This window comes from Cannabis sativa, chromosome 9, assembly GCF_029168945.1.
Source record: "Cannabis sativa cultivar Pink pepper isolate KNU-18-1 chromosome 9, ASM2916894v1, whole genome shotgun sequence".
In the NCBI taxonomy this organism is placed as follows: Eukaryota; Viridiplantae; Streptophyta; class Magnoliopsida; order Rosales; family Cannabaceae; genus Cannabis; species Cannabis sativa.
In genome coordinates this window covers 12,253,291-12,271,875 of record NC_083609.1, presented here as the reverse complement: position 1 = coordinate 12,271,875, position 18,585 = coordinate 12,253,291, and the positions used below count along the sequence as shown (strand labels likewise).

Genomic DNA, 18,585 nt, shown 5'->3' with positions numbered 1-18,585 from the left:
TTTGGAAATACACAGTGGGTTTTACAATAAATATGCAAAAAGGTGAATGATCATTCATATTAAAAACAAACTAAGTAGTTGAGTGCAAAAAAAAAAAATAAATAAACTTGTAACATCCCACTGAGCTCAGATTACTTTACTATATAAACTTGTTGTCTCTTCTTCATGTTGTACCCAAATTGTTAGTCGTGCCTAGACCTTCTTAGTCTTTCTCCTTTGAAAATGTCACTGTCGAAACCATGCGCATTTTACTCTATTGTCTCCTCCACCAAGTAGATGACCTTGAGTTTAAAGTTTACAACTTTCCTTCGGTAATCTTTTATTTGTTAATGCTCTGTTTATCTCTTAGTGTTTAAGATACCTTCATAAGCTATTACCTCAAGCAATTTTATCATGTCTCTTTCTATCTTCTTATTTTTGGATTCCATTCAGCACACTACACTCCTTTCTATATGATGGCATCGTCCTCTCCTGACTCATTTCTATAGACTTCTCTCTAAAGTCTTTGCATACACTATTCATACTTCTTACCATCTAACTTAGAAGTGTATAACTTATGGAATATCCAACAAGATAGTACTTGCTCCTTAAAGATCTATTCTTTCATCTTTCTTAATAAGTGGGTTTCGTAAAATATATTGTCCCAGTCTGGTATAACGTCTACTATTCTAAGTCATCCCTACTTCCTATATGTTGGGCTTCCATTCATAGCTAGGTGCAGAGACCGCTTCTTCAACCATTCATAGATAGGTGAAAATATATCCGTAGTTGGCTATTGGTACCTTTCATTATCTGCTTCAAGTTCCACTACTAGTGTTGGTGATCTATTGCGCTGAGCCTGTGAAATCTTCTTCAACAAATCATCTTAATCCTGCTCGTAGTCCTTCCAATGCCTCTATTAGATCGTTAGCCTTACTGTTATTGGGTTCTCTGGAACATCAACTATCTGTGGGTCAGCGGAACACACATCCTTAGCCCCCACCTCTATTGGTCGTTCCTTTCACATTGATTCTAACTGATCTTCTGGTTGCATGTGTGAGCTCTTACAAGAAATGTTGATTTAATAGAAACAAAAGAGTTCAATTATAGGGAGAGAAGATTCCATGAATATATCTAAACTTAATGTTGTCAAGCTTAACTAGTAATATTCTATTTATCAAACAAAGTCTTATGAATTCCTAATATAATTTATTCTAAATTTTCAAGAAAGGAACATTGTCCTTCCTAGTTTCAATTCAAGACAATAAAGAAAAATAAAACCTATTCATATTCTTCATAAAAAGTGTAATCAATCATAGCAGGTAATATACTCTTAATTTCTCTAAGCACCCACTACAGATGAGGCACTAATTCTAGGAAACATATTTTAACAAAAATCTATGTATCACATATAAAACTATTAATGGCAAAACTAAGCATATTAAAACTAACACTTACATTATAGTGAGAGGGATCTTTTCAGTCTTCTGTATGTATACTGTGAGTATCCTTCGGGCTAAGGAACGATCGGCTCTGATACCAACTGTAACGCCCCAATATTTTGCCTTATTTTACAAAATACTATTTTTGATGCATTAATTAAAAAGATTCAAAGATGTTTGGAAATACACAGTGGGTTTTACAATAAATATGCAAAAAGGTGAATGATCATTCATATTAAAAACAAAATAAGTAGTTGAGTGCAAAAAAAAATAAATAAACTTGTAACATCCCACTGAGTTCAGATTACTTTACTATATAAAAAAAAACAAAACCAAGGCTCCACCGGCGTTCTAGACCGTTTGCTCGTCCATAGCCCCTCGCAGTATACATACCAGAACTGACCCAACTCATCAAACTTACATTCAATGTTTCCTGTCTATTGCCTGTAGGGGGAAAGTAAGGGGGTGAGCTAAAAGCCCAGTAAGGAAATGCTTAACATACAATAGCATTCAATACACTAAACATATCTTAAAATTCACAATAATACGATTCTTTATAACATTAACGTATCCAGTCTTAACAAAATTATATGCCTTAGCTCATAATTGTAATTTAAATAACTCCAGATATGGAAAGCTATATCATATACCATATATTTGTACTAAACGAAACCATTACATATATGTAGGGATCACAACCCTGACATCATACTCATAGCACAATCATAGCAATAACATATAAAAATTATTTCAATCATATCATGTCTTTACCATAACATTGGCATATCATAGCCATTACTTACATAACCTGGGCCTAGCCTGGCCCTACAATATCCTGGGCCTAATCTGCCCATATAATAACCTGGGCCTATGTAGCCCTACCATTGTTATAGGATAGGGTATCTCTATATTCAACAGTACATCACTGTATCATACCCCACCATAACAATGTCATACACGAATCAGACAAATGTAGGGTAGGGTATCTCTACATTCAACGGCCTTACCCCGTATCATACCCCACCATGGCCCCTCATTTGTACCTGAGACGTTAGCATACAACATACAACATACAACATACAACACACCACATACATCATACAACATACAACATACAAATCGTACCAACCATAATATATTTCGATTCACAAACTCATATTGTGTCCATACCACACATTCTCAGTACTATATACACATTCATAATAATACATCACAAATAATATTTCGATAGACAAATAATTTAAATTATGCAGTTCAACACATAAAAACTACTTAATTTCCTTACCTCGAATCCCGCTGCTTAAGACTTGTTATCTCGTCACTACTACCTATTATAAGACATGGGTCAAGGCCCTAATATTAAAATTCGTACTCTTACAGTACAGCAGAAAGATTACTATTTTTGACCAACAACTACACTAATTCAGTAAAAGTTGTCTTCATAAAAATTATAGGAAATTCCATTATCTTTCCAATGATATAAAGATCATTAAAAATAGATTAAAACTGAGGGAGTTATGATTGTTTTACTGAAACTATTTCTGAGAAGGAATATAGAGTAACGAATTATACGACTTAGCAAACACTACTACAAAAGTCACTATTCACGTCGGTCAACGCGACTGTTCATCGCGTTGACCGAAGTGAATAGTACCATATTGAATATATTCGTCATTTTTAAAATGTCACAAAAAATACATAAATTGCGTCGGTTCTTACTCCGTCACTAATTACCCAACCGACGGTAAAAGTAAAAAAATTAAAAAAATTCGTTCATTATTAGCGTCGTTTTAAAAGCCTCACTTATGCTTTATGTGGCCTTTTAAAACCGACAGTAAAGATATTGTGAGTGTGACAAAACGACGCTAATCCTCCTATTGTTCACTTACCCCCAAACAGATGACACTTATTTCATTTCGATCGAGCTCTCTTTTTCCCTCTCTTTTTCTCTGAACAGCGCTCTCTTTCCCTCTCTTTCTCTCTTGCTTCCTCCTCAACCTAACCCTACATCTCTCTCACCTAACCAAAGAATCCCTAACCTCCTTCTACTGTGTTTGTGTTTACCCCAAACCTTCGTTGGTTGGTTGAAGAAACAGAGAACGTTTCTGCAGCTACACTACATAAGGTTAGAACCCTTCTACTGTGTTTGTGTTTGGATACAATTTAGTATATATATAACACACGCTAATTATTTATTTCTTCTTACTCAATCAATGTCACACCCAAACCCTAATTTCTCTCTCTGTCACCGCTCCATTTGACTTCACCCACCGAACAACCCACTTTTCCACCCCTTCATCACTAATCCCTATCAGGTAATGTATCTTTATTTTTCATCTCTTTATATGTTTTGGTTAGAACTTTTGGTAATGTATTGTTCAACTTAGATTCTTGTTAGTCAAAATGAAATCCTCTACAGGAAACATTGAGCCGATTTCCCATATGAAATCCACCGTAGAAATTTGTGTTGACTCATTTTGTAGATGATGCATAAGTTTCTGTCGTAACTTTTACTCTCTCGTTCTTTAATTTCAAGTCTCTGCTGCCAACTTAAAGTTGAGAAAGAGTTGTCAAAAGAAATGTAAAGGAAAAGAAAACCCTGAAAATATTGTGATAAAGATTAGTACTTTAGGCCTATTTGAAGTCCAAGGGCATCATGAACAAGAAACAGAGTCATGAACCCTCTCTTCAAAAATGCCATGTACATTTTCTTAATCCAGGATTACCCTGCACACAATTAGAGTGAAGAACTGAGAAAATGATTGAGAAAAATAAGAAATATTGGGTCTTACTAGACAAAACAAAAATGTCACATAGTTAAAGGTACCTTTCAATTTTCAAATAATGTAGGCAGCATGGTTTGAATAGTCAAGATAGAAAGGCCAATTAAATCAGCTACAGTATGCAACCAAAAAGATTAGTTATGATATATTAAGATGATAATATGAATGTATATATAAGAAGTTTAGTTATGGTATATTAGGATGATAATATGAATGTATATATAAAAAGTTTAGTTATGGTATGTTAGGATGATAATATGAATGTTATGGGAGGGTGTATGTGTGGGGTCTTGGGATCAAGTTCCAGGTTGTGTAATGTAATGTATATATAAATGCTTCAATCAGAAAAAAAAAAAAAATAGAATGCAAGAGTCTTGGCTTCACAGTGCAAAAGAGAAGATAGACAAATTTTAGTTTAACCTGATAATTCTCTGGTGTTTTATGTAGATGTGTCTCTAGATCTTAGAAGTTATTATGAGACTTTGGATACAAGCTTGGACTCTCTTTATATGTAGGTGGCAAGGGACAGAAGTCTTTGTAGTTTAAAACTTAATGAGCCATGTATACATGTAGTATTTGTTATCTTATGTGTGAATGTTTAACGAAGATAGCTTGGCACAACGTATCTGTGCATGCTTTGCCGTTCTGCTTTACTCTATTAGTGGTGTGTCTATTTGGTTTGTTCTATGGTATGTTGCACAGACTTGTTCTCATTTGTTATAATTGCTTACTATAAGGAGGCTCAAATTTTAGGGATAACTTTCATATCATCATATCCTTTTTCATGATAAGATAATAAAATTATGTATATTATCCTTTCTATCATTTTCCCATGTTCCCATCTACTCTTTTTTTTTTTTCTTTCTTAGAGATAACTTTCATATCATCATATCCTTTTTCATGATAAGATAATAAAATTATGTATATTCACGCAATAGATCTCTACTATTTTTCCCCCACTTGATGACCCTGCATGTTATCTCTTTCAAAGTATATATTAATATATTTAATTTGGGTGTGTAATGAAATTAATAATACTATAAAAATTTAAATAATTGAAAACAAATTCATGGGTTTTGATTATCACACACAAATGCCAACTATTTTGTCTCTGTAAATTTTGCAAATATATATATAAGTGAGTATGTGTTAAATATTTAAATAATGTATACATATATGTACGTTAAAATGCAGACAATAAAATGGATGGTTGGTTGGTTGGATTTGATTTTGGCAGTGTACCCAATTTAAAGGGGCAGGTGGATCTAGTACTATATATCTTACGTTATTTTTTAGTAATAAATTTCTGAGATAATGTAATTTTTATAGCTATATAAGAAGAGGAAAATATCTTTATACTACTTCTCTTTGAAAAAAAAAGTAATCAAGGGACAAGGGCCTACTATCCTTATTTTAGTGCATAGATTAGTGAGTTACTGTCATTGCACTTATAAAAGAAAATGGGCTGAAAAATAAGTTATGAGTAATTGTGAAATGTTGAGAGATATCTGATATTTCCAATTAATCTACTGAAGTCTATGTCGAGAATATTACTATTCATTCCCGAGAATGAATCAAATTCAAATTTATATGTTTTTTTGAACAACAAATTTATATATTGTGGAGCCAATATTACTGCAGTTTCTCTTACAAATATTGTTTCTTTATATTTTTATATAAATTGAGAAATAAATAGTAAAGTGTTGTTTCTAGATTCTAGCCATGTTAGGTAGTTGGTAATGTATGGTAGAAGTTCAAATCTCCTAAACAAGATAGTTAAAGCAGTCAAAAGTTAGGTTTGTTGACATCATAGAATCACCTCTCAGTTAAGAAAAATGTCTTAAGGTATTAGGGAAAATATCATTTTATTATTATGGAATGTATTTTCCTTGTGTACATAGAGTAAGTGGGTTGGCATAATTAGTTCTATATGTTTATACTTCATCTTCATGTGAGCTGAAATTGGAAAACAAGTAGATTGATTCATATTGAAGTGAAACGAACAATTGTATTCTATCCGAGTAACATTCTTGTCTAGTATGATATATATATTGTATGTACGTAGTTTTGTTTTTGTATTTTTGGCTATTCGACCAAATATACAATTTTTCACATCACTACTTTTATTCACAATGCAGCTTTTCAATTGTGGTAGTATCTTTTGAAGAAATTGCTTGAACGCTAGCTTGGAATTGGTAAGCTACTCAAACTTTATTTCTTTATATTTTATAAATCCTAGAAGAGTTTGAATATCCTAGATATTCATCCATAGTGAAGTAAGTTCTGGAATTGCATGACTGCGGTCGGATGGGTGGTAATATTTGTACTGTTAATTATAGTTTTGTTTGTTTGTATTATTGTGGATGTTTTAATAGATTAGTTGCATGTTTAAAATTTTCGGGAACGTCCGAATTATAGATGTTATGCTGTCGAAATTTCGGTAGAAATTTCAGTAGGATTAGTATTTTATTAAATTAATTAGGTTAAGTTGATATAGAATTATTTTATTGTATTAATTAGGTTAATTAAATTGTTGTTTTGTTGTTTTGTTAGAAGTTTCGAAATGGATAGAGATTGGATGAGTGCGAATAGGTTAACGGTAAAATATAGGGAAGGTGTTGACTTCTTTTTGGAGTTTTCTGCAAAGAATGCGGATAATCCTGATTTGGTTCATTGCCCATGTCTCAAATGTGGTAACATGGAGCGTATGAAAATTGCCCAAATAAGAGAACATTTGTTTAAGAACGGTATAGACAGGAGTTATAAGGTTTGGTATCACCACGGAGAAAAAATTAGAAGATCGGGCGAGGGACCCTCTAGAAAGGATAAGATTGTTAATAATGTGGAGTATGAAGATGATCACATCGCAGAGATGATTAACGAAGCAGAGTTTGAATCTCAAGTTCGTCCTGAAACATTTCAAACTATGTTAGAAGATGCTGAAAAGCCGATTTACCCTAATTGTACTAGGTTTACTAAATTATCGACGCTTATTAGGCTATACAATTTGAAAGCAAAACACGGGTGGAGTGATAAGAGTTTGACAGAGTTACTAGCTTTCTTAGGAGAATTATTACCCGAAGGTAATGAGGTGCCTTTGTCTTTCTATGAGGCAAAAAAGACATTGTGTTCGTTAGGCTTGCAATATGAAAAGATACATGCATGTCCTAACGATTGCATCCTATATCGAAAGAGATTTGTGGATGAGGTATCATGTCCAACGTGCGGTGAGTCCAGGTGGCAAAAGAAAAAGAATTCTAATGAGGTAAAGAAGTGTGTTCCTGCAAAAGTATTGTGGTACTTACCACCCATACCTCGTTTGGTTCGGTTTTTTCGAAATGCCGACCATGCTAAAAATTTGACTTGGCATGCCAGTGATAGAGTGAAAGATGGTATGATGAGACATCCAAACTCGACTCTCCCGCTTGGAAAACAATTGATGCTAGATGGCCTGATTTTGCCAATGAGCCTAGGAATATCCGTCTTGGTCTCTCTGCAGACGGTATCAATCCACATACTTCCCTTAGCAGTAAGTATAGTTGTTGGCCAATCTTGCTTGTGATATATAATTTGCCGTCGTGGCTTGTTATGAAGAGAAAGTTCACTATGTTGACATTGATGATATCAGGCCCTTCACAACCTGGCAATGATATTGATGTATACTTAGCTCCTCTTATTGATGATTTAAGTAAATTGTTGTATGACGGTGTTAATGCATATGATGCCTATAGGAATGAAGCATTCAATCTTAGGGCCATGTTATTGTGGACAATCAATGATTTTCCTGCTTTCGGGAATCTTTCTGGCTACAGTGTGAAAGGTTATAATGCATGTCCTATCTGTGAAGAGAAAACATGCTCTCGCTATTTAACACATTCGAGAAAAATTTGTTATATGGGACACCGAAAGTTTTTTCCACCCGAACATGTATTTCGGACTTGGAAAAAGGCATTTGACGGTAAGCAAGAATTTGAAATGCCTCCCCCACCTTTAAGCGGAAGACAATTGGTAGAAAAATTGAATAAAATTCAATTCAATCTTGGAAAGCGAAAGTCAAAATCGAAGAAAAGAAAAGGAGGTAAGGGTGTCACAAATGAACCTCAGGGACCGTGGAAGAAAAAATCAATATTTTTTGAGCTTGAGTATTGAGAGCATTTGGTTTTACGTCACAATTTAGATGTGATGCATATTGAGAAAAATTTCTCAGATAGCTTACTTAATACCTTGTTTAATATTCCTGGTCGGAGTAAAGATGGAATTAAATCCCGTCTAGATTTGAAAGAGATGGGGATTAGAGGAAATTTACATCCAGAAATTATTGGTAAACGAACTTTTTTACCACCGGCGTGTTATGCCCTGACTAAGGAAGAAAAACGATCTTTCTGTACGTCATGGTCTCACGTTAAAGTACCCGAAGGGTATTCTTCAAATATCTCCAATTTGGTAGATATGGACAAATTAATTTTGTCCGGACTGAAGTCTCACAATCATCATATACTGATGCAACATATTCTGCCGGTGAGTATCCGTTCTGTTTTACCTAAGAAAGTTCGTTATGCCATCACCAGGTTATGTTTATTCTTTAAATCTCTTTGTTGCAAAGTGATAGATGTGTCAAAGTTGGAAAATCTCCGATTAGAAATTGTTGAAGTGTTGTGTTATTTAGAACAATTTTTTCCTCCATCCTTTTTTGACATAATGATCCACTTAACTGTTCATCTGGTGAGAGAGGTAAAAATGTGTGGGCCAGTGTATTTGAGATGGATGTACCCAATGGAACGGTACATGAAAATCCTAAAGGGTTATGTAAGAAACAGAAGCAGGCCAGAGGGTTCAATTGTTGAATCCTACATCGTTGAATAGGCTGTAGAATTTTGTTCAGACTTCTTGTCAAATGTAGCAACTGTTGGGTCGTGTCTTCCTATATTTGATAATGAAATTAGTAAAGGGGGTCGGGGTGTTTCTGTTTGCGACGTAAGTCGAGCTGATCGAGAGGAAGCACACCGACTCGTTTTACAAAATGTTGATGAGGTTCAACCGTACATTGAGTAAGTTTAATTTAATTTTTAATATTCAATTCAAATTAAAAGTGTACTAATAAGAATAATGTTTAACTACATCTTGAAGGAAACATTTTGATTGGATCAAGACTACTTATCCTAGTAAGTCGAAGAACCACAAATGGGTGCAAGATGAACATTATCGAAATTTTAGTACATGGTTGAAAGAAAAGGTATTATGCAATACCGAGTGATTTGAAATTGGTATGTTTTTCATAATCATTTCATGTAACTACTAATTAATTTGATTTATGCTAGGTGATTGTGGAAATGAGTGACTCCTCGAATAATGTATCTCAGTTGCTACTTTCGATATCGCATTTTCCTTCATTTACTGTACTAAAGTATCAATCATACTACATAAATAGTACTCAATTTAACACGAAAGATCGTGATGCTTCTAGAAAAACACAAAATAGTGGTGTCATGATTGTTGCTAGTGCTATCCAAGTAGCTAGTTCAAAAGACAAAAACCCTATTGAATGTGATATGACCTTTTATGGTGTAATCAAAGAAATTTGGGATTTAGATTACATTAGCTTTCGAATCCCTGTTTTTCTTTGTGATTGGGTGAGGAGTGATAATGGAGTTAAAGAAGATGAGTTTGGATTCAAGCTAGTGGACTTGAATAAAGTAGGACACAAGTCTGATCGATTTATAATGGCATCCCAGGCAAAACAAGTATTTTATATGAGTGACCCAATAGACGGTCGCTGGTCAGTTGTTCTAACAACACAACCAAAAGATTATGATTACCAAGAGTCTGGTGGAGATTTATATCTCAATGATAAAACTTTTGAAATCAATCCACCACCAATTGATGTCGCCGTTCGGGACGAAATAATTTCTTCTCGGGAAGACGGTGAAGGATTATGGATTGAGTAAACTATCAATCTATAAATATTGGTGTGTTTTGTTTTATATTATTTTATATTTTTTTGCGCCTAATCTAAATTTCTGTGTTAATTTTATGTATTATTATTTTGCTTTAATGTGTAGGTACATTGACTATGGATGACCCCGGTGACTATGATGATGATTTTGCCCTTTGGGGACAATCCATTTGTGGTGAATCTGAATCTGATCCAGCTGCACCAGAACTGGAACGACACGATTCACAACGAAAGAAGAAAAATGGTAGGGGGCATATAAGGGTCTGAAGCATATAAAGAATAGGAGTGAAGGAATACTTCTCGAAGTCGAGTACAACCAATGGGGCCAGTGCATTGGGGACACTGCAAATGAACTGGTTAGCCAGATTGGCTTGTATGCAAGACGAAATCTTCCACTGGCATACAATGATTGGAGAAAAGTTCCAATGGAATTTAAAAATCTATTATGGGAGTACATCAAGGTAATGCTAATAGCTAAGATTAATTTGCATATGTAGTTGAATATTTTTTGCCCATTCTAACTATTATTGATAATTTTTGCAGTCAATGTTCAAGTTAGGCCCAGAAGCTAAGCATTCTACCTTAAAAACTGCTGGACGAAGATGGAAAGACTGGAAAGCATTCCTAACAAGGAACCTAATTTTCAAATACAAAGATAAAGTTCCAGCAATGCTCGATCGTCCTCCAGATGCTTATGCTTCATGTTACAAGCCCGAAGATTGGAAAGAATTTGTTGCCAAAAGATGTAGTCCCGAATGGGCAAAAAAGAGAAAGAAAATGCAAGATATCAGGAGTCAAAATACATACAATCACCATGCGGGCCGAGGTGGTGTTAAGAAAGTTGAAGAAAAGTTGGAGAAAGAGTTGGGCCACCAGCTTACTATATATGACAGGGCAGACTTGTGGATTAGAATACACACGAACAAAAACGGCGAGCTCGATGGCCCTGCTCAGGAGGTCGCTGACCGGATTGTAAGTTCCATTTATCATATATGTGCTTGATCAAATACTTAAACACTTTTATGTTGTTCAAATTCTTACAAATTTTACTTTCTTGAATGTAGGCTGAGATACGAAAGCAAGTTGAGGAGGGGACAATATTAGTAGAAGGCTCAAAAGACATACTCACTCTAGCCTTGGGAACAGAAGAGCATGGAGGACGTGTTAGAGGAATGGGGGGTGGTGTCACACAGACACAGTTTTTCAAAACCCCGCGTCCTAAAAGAAAGAGAGTCGATGACAATGATCGTATGAGTGAGGTGGAGAAGCGACTTGAAGAGTCAGAGGAACATCGTCGTAGACAAGACGAATTATTAAATAAAATCCTCCAAATAGTCCAAAGCCAAAGTGGTGTTGCGGGCACCTCACATGCATCTGGTTCAGGTGTTGGGGGAGCATCCAACGAACCAGCTTTTGCTGCTGTTACCTCAGTTCTAGGAGCAACACCTACTGCCAGGGCCTCTGCTCCACCAACTGGCAGGGCCTCTACTCCACCAAATGCCAGGGCCTCTGCTCCACCAGCTCCCAAGGCCTCTGCTCCACCAGCTCCCAAGGCCACTATTCCAACACCTCCACTTGTTGCCCCACCAGCCACACCTTGTGCAGCTGCTCCACCAGCACCATCTCCGGTTACTTCTGATAATGTATTATTTACTTGCTTTTTAAAATAATTTTCATTATGCATGTTTAATTTTTATATCATAATTATTTAAGTTCTTTTTAAAATAAATTTTGTTTGTCTCTTGTTTTGTTTGCAAATGAAGAGATTGAGGTGTGATATGTACGTGATTGATCCCAAAGAAAAAGATCCGGTCTTAGTTGCATCAGGTTATGTGAAACTTGAAAAGGCAGACAAAGAAGGCAATATTATAATACATGGAGTTAAAAAGAAGTTTGATGATTTCAAACGTGTCTTTATTGAGAAGGTGGTTGAAGAAAATGCCATTCTACCATGCCCTATAGAACATGAAGGCTTCGACACAGTTGGTTTAGCTGTAAACAATTTTGTAGCTTGGCCAAAGAACCTAATCAACATACATCCAGATGATTTAGCGAAGGTACATCATTTTTTTCCTTTTCAAGTATATTTTCTTGAATAATGAGTAGGTTGAACTCAAATAGTTATTTGGTCAGGCTCAGCAGCTTAAAAGCTTTTACTTCATATGTTTCTTCCTGCAAATGAAACTGAACTGTATATAATTGCAATCTTTGTTTGCCATCAATATTGATAATTTGCAATTGCAGTTATTCAATATGCTTCTGAATAAAGTGGATTTTCCTTCCTCTTTTTTTGAAATTTGTGTGAGTTTAAAGAAGAAACAAAGTTAAATCAAGTATAACTGAAAAATGAGTGCGGTTAACTAAATACTTTAACAGATTCAGTGAGTTACATAAGCTTATACTGCAACTATGTTTGTAGCCATATCAACAAAATACTTTAACAGATAAAATAAACTAAATTTAGCAAGGTATGTTCCTAGTGGTTGCTATAGTTATTAGACTTAGGCAATGCAATTTGTTAAGTGAGTTCGTTTCGGTTAGTTAGAAGCTTTACTCATTTCTTGTTATATTCAATTAACTAATCCAGCTATGTCACTGAGCTATATATATGCTCCTCGTACAAATTGTAATTAATTGTTTGATGTAGATGAAAGGAAAGAAGAAAGTTTCAAGAGATCATTTGGCTCCACCGACTCAGCCACCGATAAACCCAAAGGGGCCTAATAAACAGTCTGTCAAACGGTACATTCCCCCTGCAAAGACACAATTATTGTCAGGACTTTCAGAGATTGTGAAGAATTGGCCTGCTAAGAAATCAAAGAGGTACTATATTAAACCGGAAGTGTTCGGAGGAGAAGGCCAAGAGTGTTGGATCAGCGCTGACGAGGTAGAAGATGTGTGCGAGCTCCATATGATTGGAAATACTGTTATGTCTCTTTGGTGCAGGTATAATAGTTAATAACTAAGTTAATATCTAAGTTAAAAATTATATATACAACTGTTTATTAATAATCTATTTTAATTTAATTATTTGCAAGAACACACACTTAATCTTGGTGGGTTGAGGAATACATATGCATTTAATAATCCTGCTTCAGTATCAACTGAAGCTGGTAAACTCAAACAACGTTCAGAGAATCTATGTCAGCGAATGATGGGTATGCAACCTGAACAATGGTTGATATGTCCGTGGAATTCAGGGTAAGTATGTTTTTATATTAATAAATGTAACAAACTAATGGATCGATTAGTGAGTTGACTGAATTAACATGTTTTGTTCTGTAGTGATCACTGGTTGACAATTATGATTCATGCCAATACTCAAAGTGTTGCATATCTTGACTCGACGAATGATTTTATCCGAACTGATATTATGAAATGTATCCAAAAGTAAGTTATAATTTTTTAAATTTAGATTATGTTACAAATCAATTCATTAATTAATTTCTTTTTTGTTTAGTGCTGTGGACATGTACAGGATTGAAAAAAATATACGAAACAAGGGTCCAGTAAAAATCAACCAATACACGTGTCGACAGCAGCCGGATGGAGTACAATGTGGTTATTATGTTATGAAGATTATTCAGAGTTTCATGACGGTTGTTAATCCTGCAAGTTTTTTGAAAAATCATGTAAACATGAATAACTACTCTTCTCTATTTAGTTTGTATTTTAATTATATATACTTTTAATATGTTGATTAATGTTTTTTGATCTTTTATTTTACAGTTCAAGTTAGACGCTCCCTATAGTAACGAGGAGATCAATGCCGTACGGGATGAGTTTGCCGAATTTGTGAAGCCATTGATTATAGATTAAGTACTTAAGATTACTACACTTTTGATATAATACATGAGTAACAAGTTTTATGATTATTGTTATCTTTCGCATATATTATTAGTTTATATTTAGTTTACGATATACATGGAATTTAAGTTTTAGAATCGATTTTATTAACAATTTTGGTATTGTGTGATTAGTTAATAGAATCGATTACTAATTTAATATAAGTTTTAAAAATGTTATTTTAATTTTTTTTGTATTATGTATTTACTATTATATAGAGTTATTCTAAAATTTGATAATGCAGGTGGGGAAAATTGCATGAAAAGTTTGCAATTTTCCCTTACTTATATTTGTGCTTCATTTTATAAGTGACGCAATAAGTAAAAAAAAAAAGTTTTTTCGTAATAGATATGACATTTTTAAACCGACGGAATAAGTTTTTTGTGACAGTTTTAAAATGTCATGACACATTTAGCGTCACTTTTTAACCGACGCTTAAAATAAAATAGAAAAGTAATTTTTTAGCGTCGGTTTTCAAATGACGAAAATTGTATTTTGCGTCTTTTTAAAAACGACGCAAATAAAACACTATTTACGTCTACGGATTACACGTCGGTTCTGTAGACCGACGCAAAATCTTTATATGTCACTTATAAAACGACGAAAATACCCCTTTTTGTAGTAGTGAAAAATACAAACTTTTTGTATTGAAAGGTTCAGAACTAGAAGATAACATCCTCATGAAAGTTTTAGGAAATTAAATTCCCTTTCCAATGATACCAAACTCTTCGAAATTGGAATTTTATTAGAATGGTGATAATGATCTCAATCTTATGTTGATGAAAATCATGAGTGTTGTTTGGCGAAGAGAACGAAACAAGAAGGAAAATTATAAATATTTGATAGATAGCGAGATGAATAACTTGTAGGGTATAGGATTTTTACGAGTGTCTTCTCTAAGAATTGTGTTCAGGCTAGAATTGTGTTCAAGCTGAAAGAAAGAGATTGAGATTGAGTTTTATTTTTCTCAGGGTTAGAGGCTCTGCATATTACGTATCAAGAATGTGATAGATTTAGGTTTTATAATCTAATTAAACCTATAAAAGAAAATAATAAAATAATCCCTATAATCTGATGTTAATTTAACTCTAAATAGAATAATTAAATAAAAATCTTATTTGTTAGATATAAGTTTTAAATTTGAATTTTAAAACTTAGGGTTTCTATATTAAACTTAACAGGTTGTCACTTTGTAGCTTAATTTTGACCCCAATAAATTTAAAATTACGATAAATCTATTTCTACATAATTGATAGATCTCTGTATTATCTTTCCAACGCCACTGAAATCACCTCAATCCGAGCTCTAGAACTCCAGATATGATCATTTTAGTAAAATAATTTTTAATCCTGCGAATTTATCCAAACCTACGAATTTTAACATTAATTCTATAATAATGTTATTTGATATCACTTATACCATTAATTAAAATCCACTAAATAATTTATAAAACCCTAATAAACTTTCATATTGGGCTTTAATTAAATGATTACCTACCTTGTAAAAATACCATAGTATTTTACTTTCGTAGTTAATATAACTTTAACTTTCTCTAGAAAATTGGTACAATAATCTAAGCAATAATCTCAACTCACTAACCACACAAATATATAAGATAATTATCCTCACACAATTAATATCCCAAGGAGAGAAAAAAAAAATTAAATACTATTTTAATCTTGATATTACAACGATTTGTTTGTGTTTTGGATGGCATCATGTTGTTTTGAGTGTTGTTTGATGATTGATTGATGTTTATGAATTTTCGTGAAAAATAATTGAATATCTGTTTCTGGAATTATTTTTATTGGATAGTATGGAAAAAATTAAGCAATTTACTTTTTTTACAGAACTCAATTTCGATTTAATTTGAAATAGTTATGATTTTTTGAAGTTTCGAAAAATATCATGGTAGAGCAACTAGCCACGCGCGCATGAGGGGCATCCCTCAGACAGCACGTGCGCAGACAAGATTTTGTCTGAAACTGAGGTTCGCGCGCGCGGAATAGGCTGCATGCAGCCTCCTGCGCCGGCGTCTCTCAGTCAAGCACCCTGATGCGCGCGCGCGGACAGTATGCAATGCATACTGTCCGTACAGCTCACAATTTTTTCGTTTTTCTTCGTTTTTTCATGCTATTTCATGGAATTAACTTCCGATTTTTTGTGTAGTTTTATATTTTGATTTTTACTTTTCAATTTTCAAATCTAATATCAGAAATAAATTAATTTGAATTTTTTAAATTTAATTTTAGATATTAGTGTAATTTGAATTTGAATTTGAAAATAGTAAATATCTATCTTTTTTGCTTAATTATCTATCTTATTTTTTTGATTATATCTTATCTTATTTTTAAATTTAAGGTCAGATTTTAAATTTTAAATTAAATATTTTTTTAAATAATTTGACCTTATTTAAATTTAAAATAAGATAACTATAATCATGTAATTTTAAATAGAAGTAAGATATTTTGCTAACTTTTAAATTTTGTTATTTTATTTATTTAAATTAAATCATAAAATCTGAAAAAGATATTTATTTATCTTTTTTATTTTTATTGAATATTTAATTTATAAAATAACATTAATTTTTTAAAAGTAGTTAGCAAATTTTGAAATGATATTTAGGTTAGTTGAAACCTAATTTTTCAAAATTGTAGGTTTAATTTTAAATATTATTTTATTAATTTCGAAAATATATATATTTTATTATATTATTATTTTTTGAAAATAAATATTTTTTTATTTAATTATTTTTTTTCGAAATTTAATTATTTAAAATTAAATAAATCCTACATCCAACTATCCAGCTAACCTTGTTGCAGGAGTATGTGTTTTAGCTTGTTTGTAAGTTTTGTAAAACCTGTTATTGCTTGACTGCAAATAGCCATGGTTAACTTGTTGACAGATCTTATGATCTGATTTTAACTCATGGTTCCATTGGTCAAGTAAATAATTTGTAACAGGTAAATTTTACAATCTTCTTTCATCTGTGTATGACCTAGTAACATGATAGGATCCATCCAAATGTGTGCCTGTGTGAGCCTATATGTTTAATTTTATTATAGATGCATATAGGTTTTTGTTGCTAAATAAAATATCATAGTTTTTTGATAGATTTTATTTAGGCCCATTCAGTTTTTGGGCCTGTTCAATTAATAACAGCTGTTCATTTTAAGGTTAAATTCCTCTCTTTTGGGCCGTGTGTGAGAGTTGGGAGCCATAGTAGTGGGTACGACATACTGAACCCAATCCCCTCTCACATGAACTACCCCAATTGTGAAGGCCCATTTGCCTGATTTGAATAACTGTACTAGGTTAATTAAATTAATTTAACCTAATAAAATTGATTAGCAACATAATTAATTTCATTTTTTAAATTAATTTTAGAAAACCATAGTTTAAAGAATTTTATTCTAAGTTAAACTATATGTATTTTCTTGTATATAATTAAATATAGAACTATAACCATCTAGATTCTTTCTAAAGCTTAATTTAAATTTTTCATTAAATATTCCTATTTAAGTTCATATTTAGTTATCTATAACTAATCAACTTAAATCTGAATATCTTTTGAATTTCAAATTTCAAAATTAAGTTGAAGAATTTTAGGAATTGGTTATTAAGATTCTATAGATATTTTTTAAGTTGATATTTTTTTTTTTCAAATATTAACTTAAAATGGAATATTTTCAAATTAAGTGGTTACAACTTAATTTTTTTGATATTTAGTTAAATTTAAATTTGAAAATATTTAAGTTCTAGATTTTTTCTAATACAACTTAAATTAGATATTTTTTCAAATTTTGTGAAAAAGATACTTAGTCAAATAAGATATTTTCTAGATAGTTATTTCTAGACTACTTATTATTTCTAATATTAAATAGGAAAATATTATACATTGTGAAATTAATTATTTAAATAATTAATTTTGGTACAATTTATTTTAAGTATATTTTTTCCTAGTATTAAACTAGAGATTAATAATTAAGCCTTCTCTACACTTAATTATTTATTTCTTGAATTTAATACATTTAATTAAATTGAAAATTAAATATCTAAGTTGATTTTCATCATGAAACTTAAATATTTCTTTTTCATGACACTTAATTAAATAATTTTCAAAATATATATTTTTTTTTCTTTATTTTATTAATCAATTTTCGAAATTGCATTTCATAATGCAAGATAATTTTAAATTTATCTTGAAAAATAGATTAAGTTGTAAATTAGTTATTTATTTTAATTAATACTTGGACCAACTTAAATCAATAATTTTTTCATTTATTTATTAATTTAAAATAAATGAATTAAAGTATATTATTAGAAATTGAATTAATTAGTCAAAGGAAAATCTAGATAGGTGATGTTTTTGCTTGAAGTATTTTTCTAAGTAATTATTATTTAAGTATTTTGAAAATATAAAGTTTTTATACTTTCTTTTTCAAAATACAATAAATATATTCTCATGAAAATTTATTTTGAGTTGCAAATTAATTTAAATTAATACAACTTAAATAATTTTCTTAATATTTATATATCAAAATTACTACTGAGATGGAAATAATTCAATTTATTTCAATCA

The 18,585-nt window shown here is 32.1% G+C and overlaps 3 protein-coding genes across 3 annotated transcripts; all 3 read left to right on the top strand.

Annotated features, from left to right (window-relative positions):
- Positions 1–3,492: 3,492 nt before the first annotated feature.
- Positions 3,493–7,766, top strand: LOC115700083 (uncharacterized). The gene is made up of 2 exons (XM_061104691.1): positions 3,493–3,736; positions 6,343–7,766. Exon 2 carries the CDS (start codon positions 6,768–6,770, stop codon positions 7,764–7,766), a length of 999 nt encoding a protein of 332 aa, XP_060960674.1. The 5' UTR covers positions 3,493–3,736; positions 6,343–6,767.
- A 1,055-nt stretch (positions 7,767–8,821) lies between these two features.
- On the top strand, positions 8,822–10,322 carry LOC133031009 (uncharacterized). Its single transcript, XM_061104192.1, has 2 exons — positions 8,822–9,252; positions 9,332–10,322. The coding sequence occupies exon 2, from the start codon at positions 9,535–9,537 to the stop codon at positions 10,147–10,149; it is 615 nt and encodes a 204-aa protein (XP_060960175.1). The 5' UTR covers positions 8,822–9,252; positions 9,332–9,534; the 3' UTR covers positions 10,150–10,322.
- LOC115718137 (uncharacterized) lies at positions 10,275–14,199 on the top strand. Its single transcript, XM_061104690.1, has 9 exons — positions 10,275–10,355; positions 10,406–10,618; positions 10,701–11,129; positions 11,222–11,800; positions 11,921–12,214; positions 12,805–13,358; positions 13,443–13,547; positions 13,618–13,789; positions 13,887–14,199. The coding sequence occupies exons 1-6, from the start codon at positions 10,275–10,277 to the stop codon at positions 13,114–13,116; spliced, it is 1,908 nt and encodes a 635-aa protein (XP_060960673.1). The 3' UTR covers positions 13,117–13,358; positions 13,443–13,547; positions 13,618–13,789; positions 13,887–14,199.
- The last annotated feature ends 4,386 nt before the right edge of the window (positions 14,200–18,585 follow it).

Excerpts from the sequence above, each read along its gene's own strand:
- LOC133031009 (XM_061104192.1), top strand. The coding sequence starts at position 9,535 with ATGAGTGACTCCTCGAATAATGTATCTCAGTTGCTACTTTCGATATCG.
- LOC115700083 (XM_061104691.1), top strand. The coding sequence starts at position 6,768 with ATGGATAGAGATTGGATGAGTGCGAATAGGTTAACGGTAAAATATAGG.
- LOC115718137 (XM_061104690.1), top strand. The coding sequence starts at position 10,275 with ATGGATGACCCCGGTGACTATGATGATGATTTTGCCCTTTGGGGACAA. Across the intron at positions 10,356-10,405 it reads AATCTGAATCTGATCCAGCT|GGGGCATATAAGGGTCTGAA; the intron begins GCACCAGAACTG and ends GAAAAATGGTAG. Across the intron at positions 10,619-10,700 it reads TATTATGGGAGTACATCAAG|TCAATGTTCAAGTTAGGCCC; the intron begins GTAATGCTAATA and ends TAATTTTTGCAG.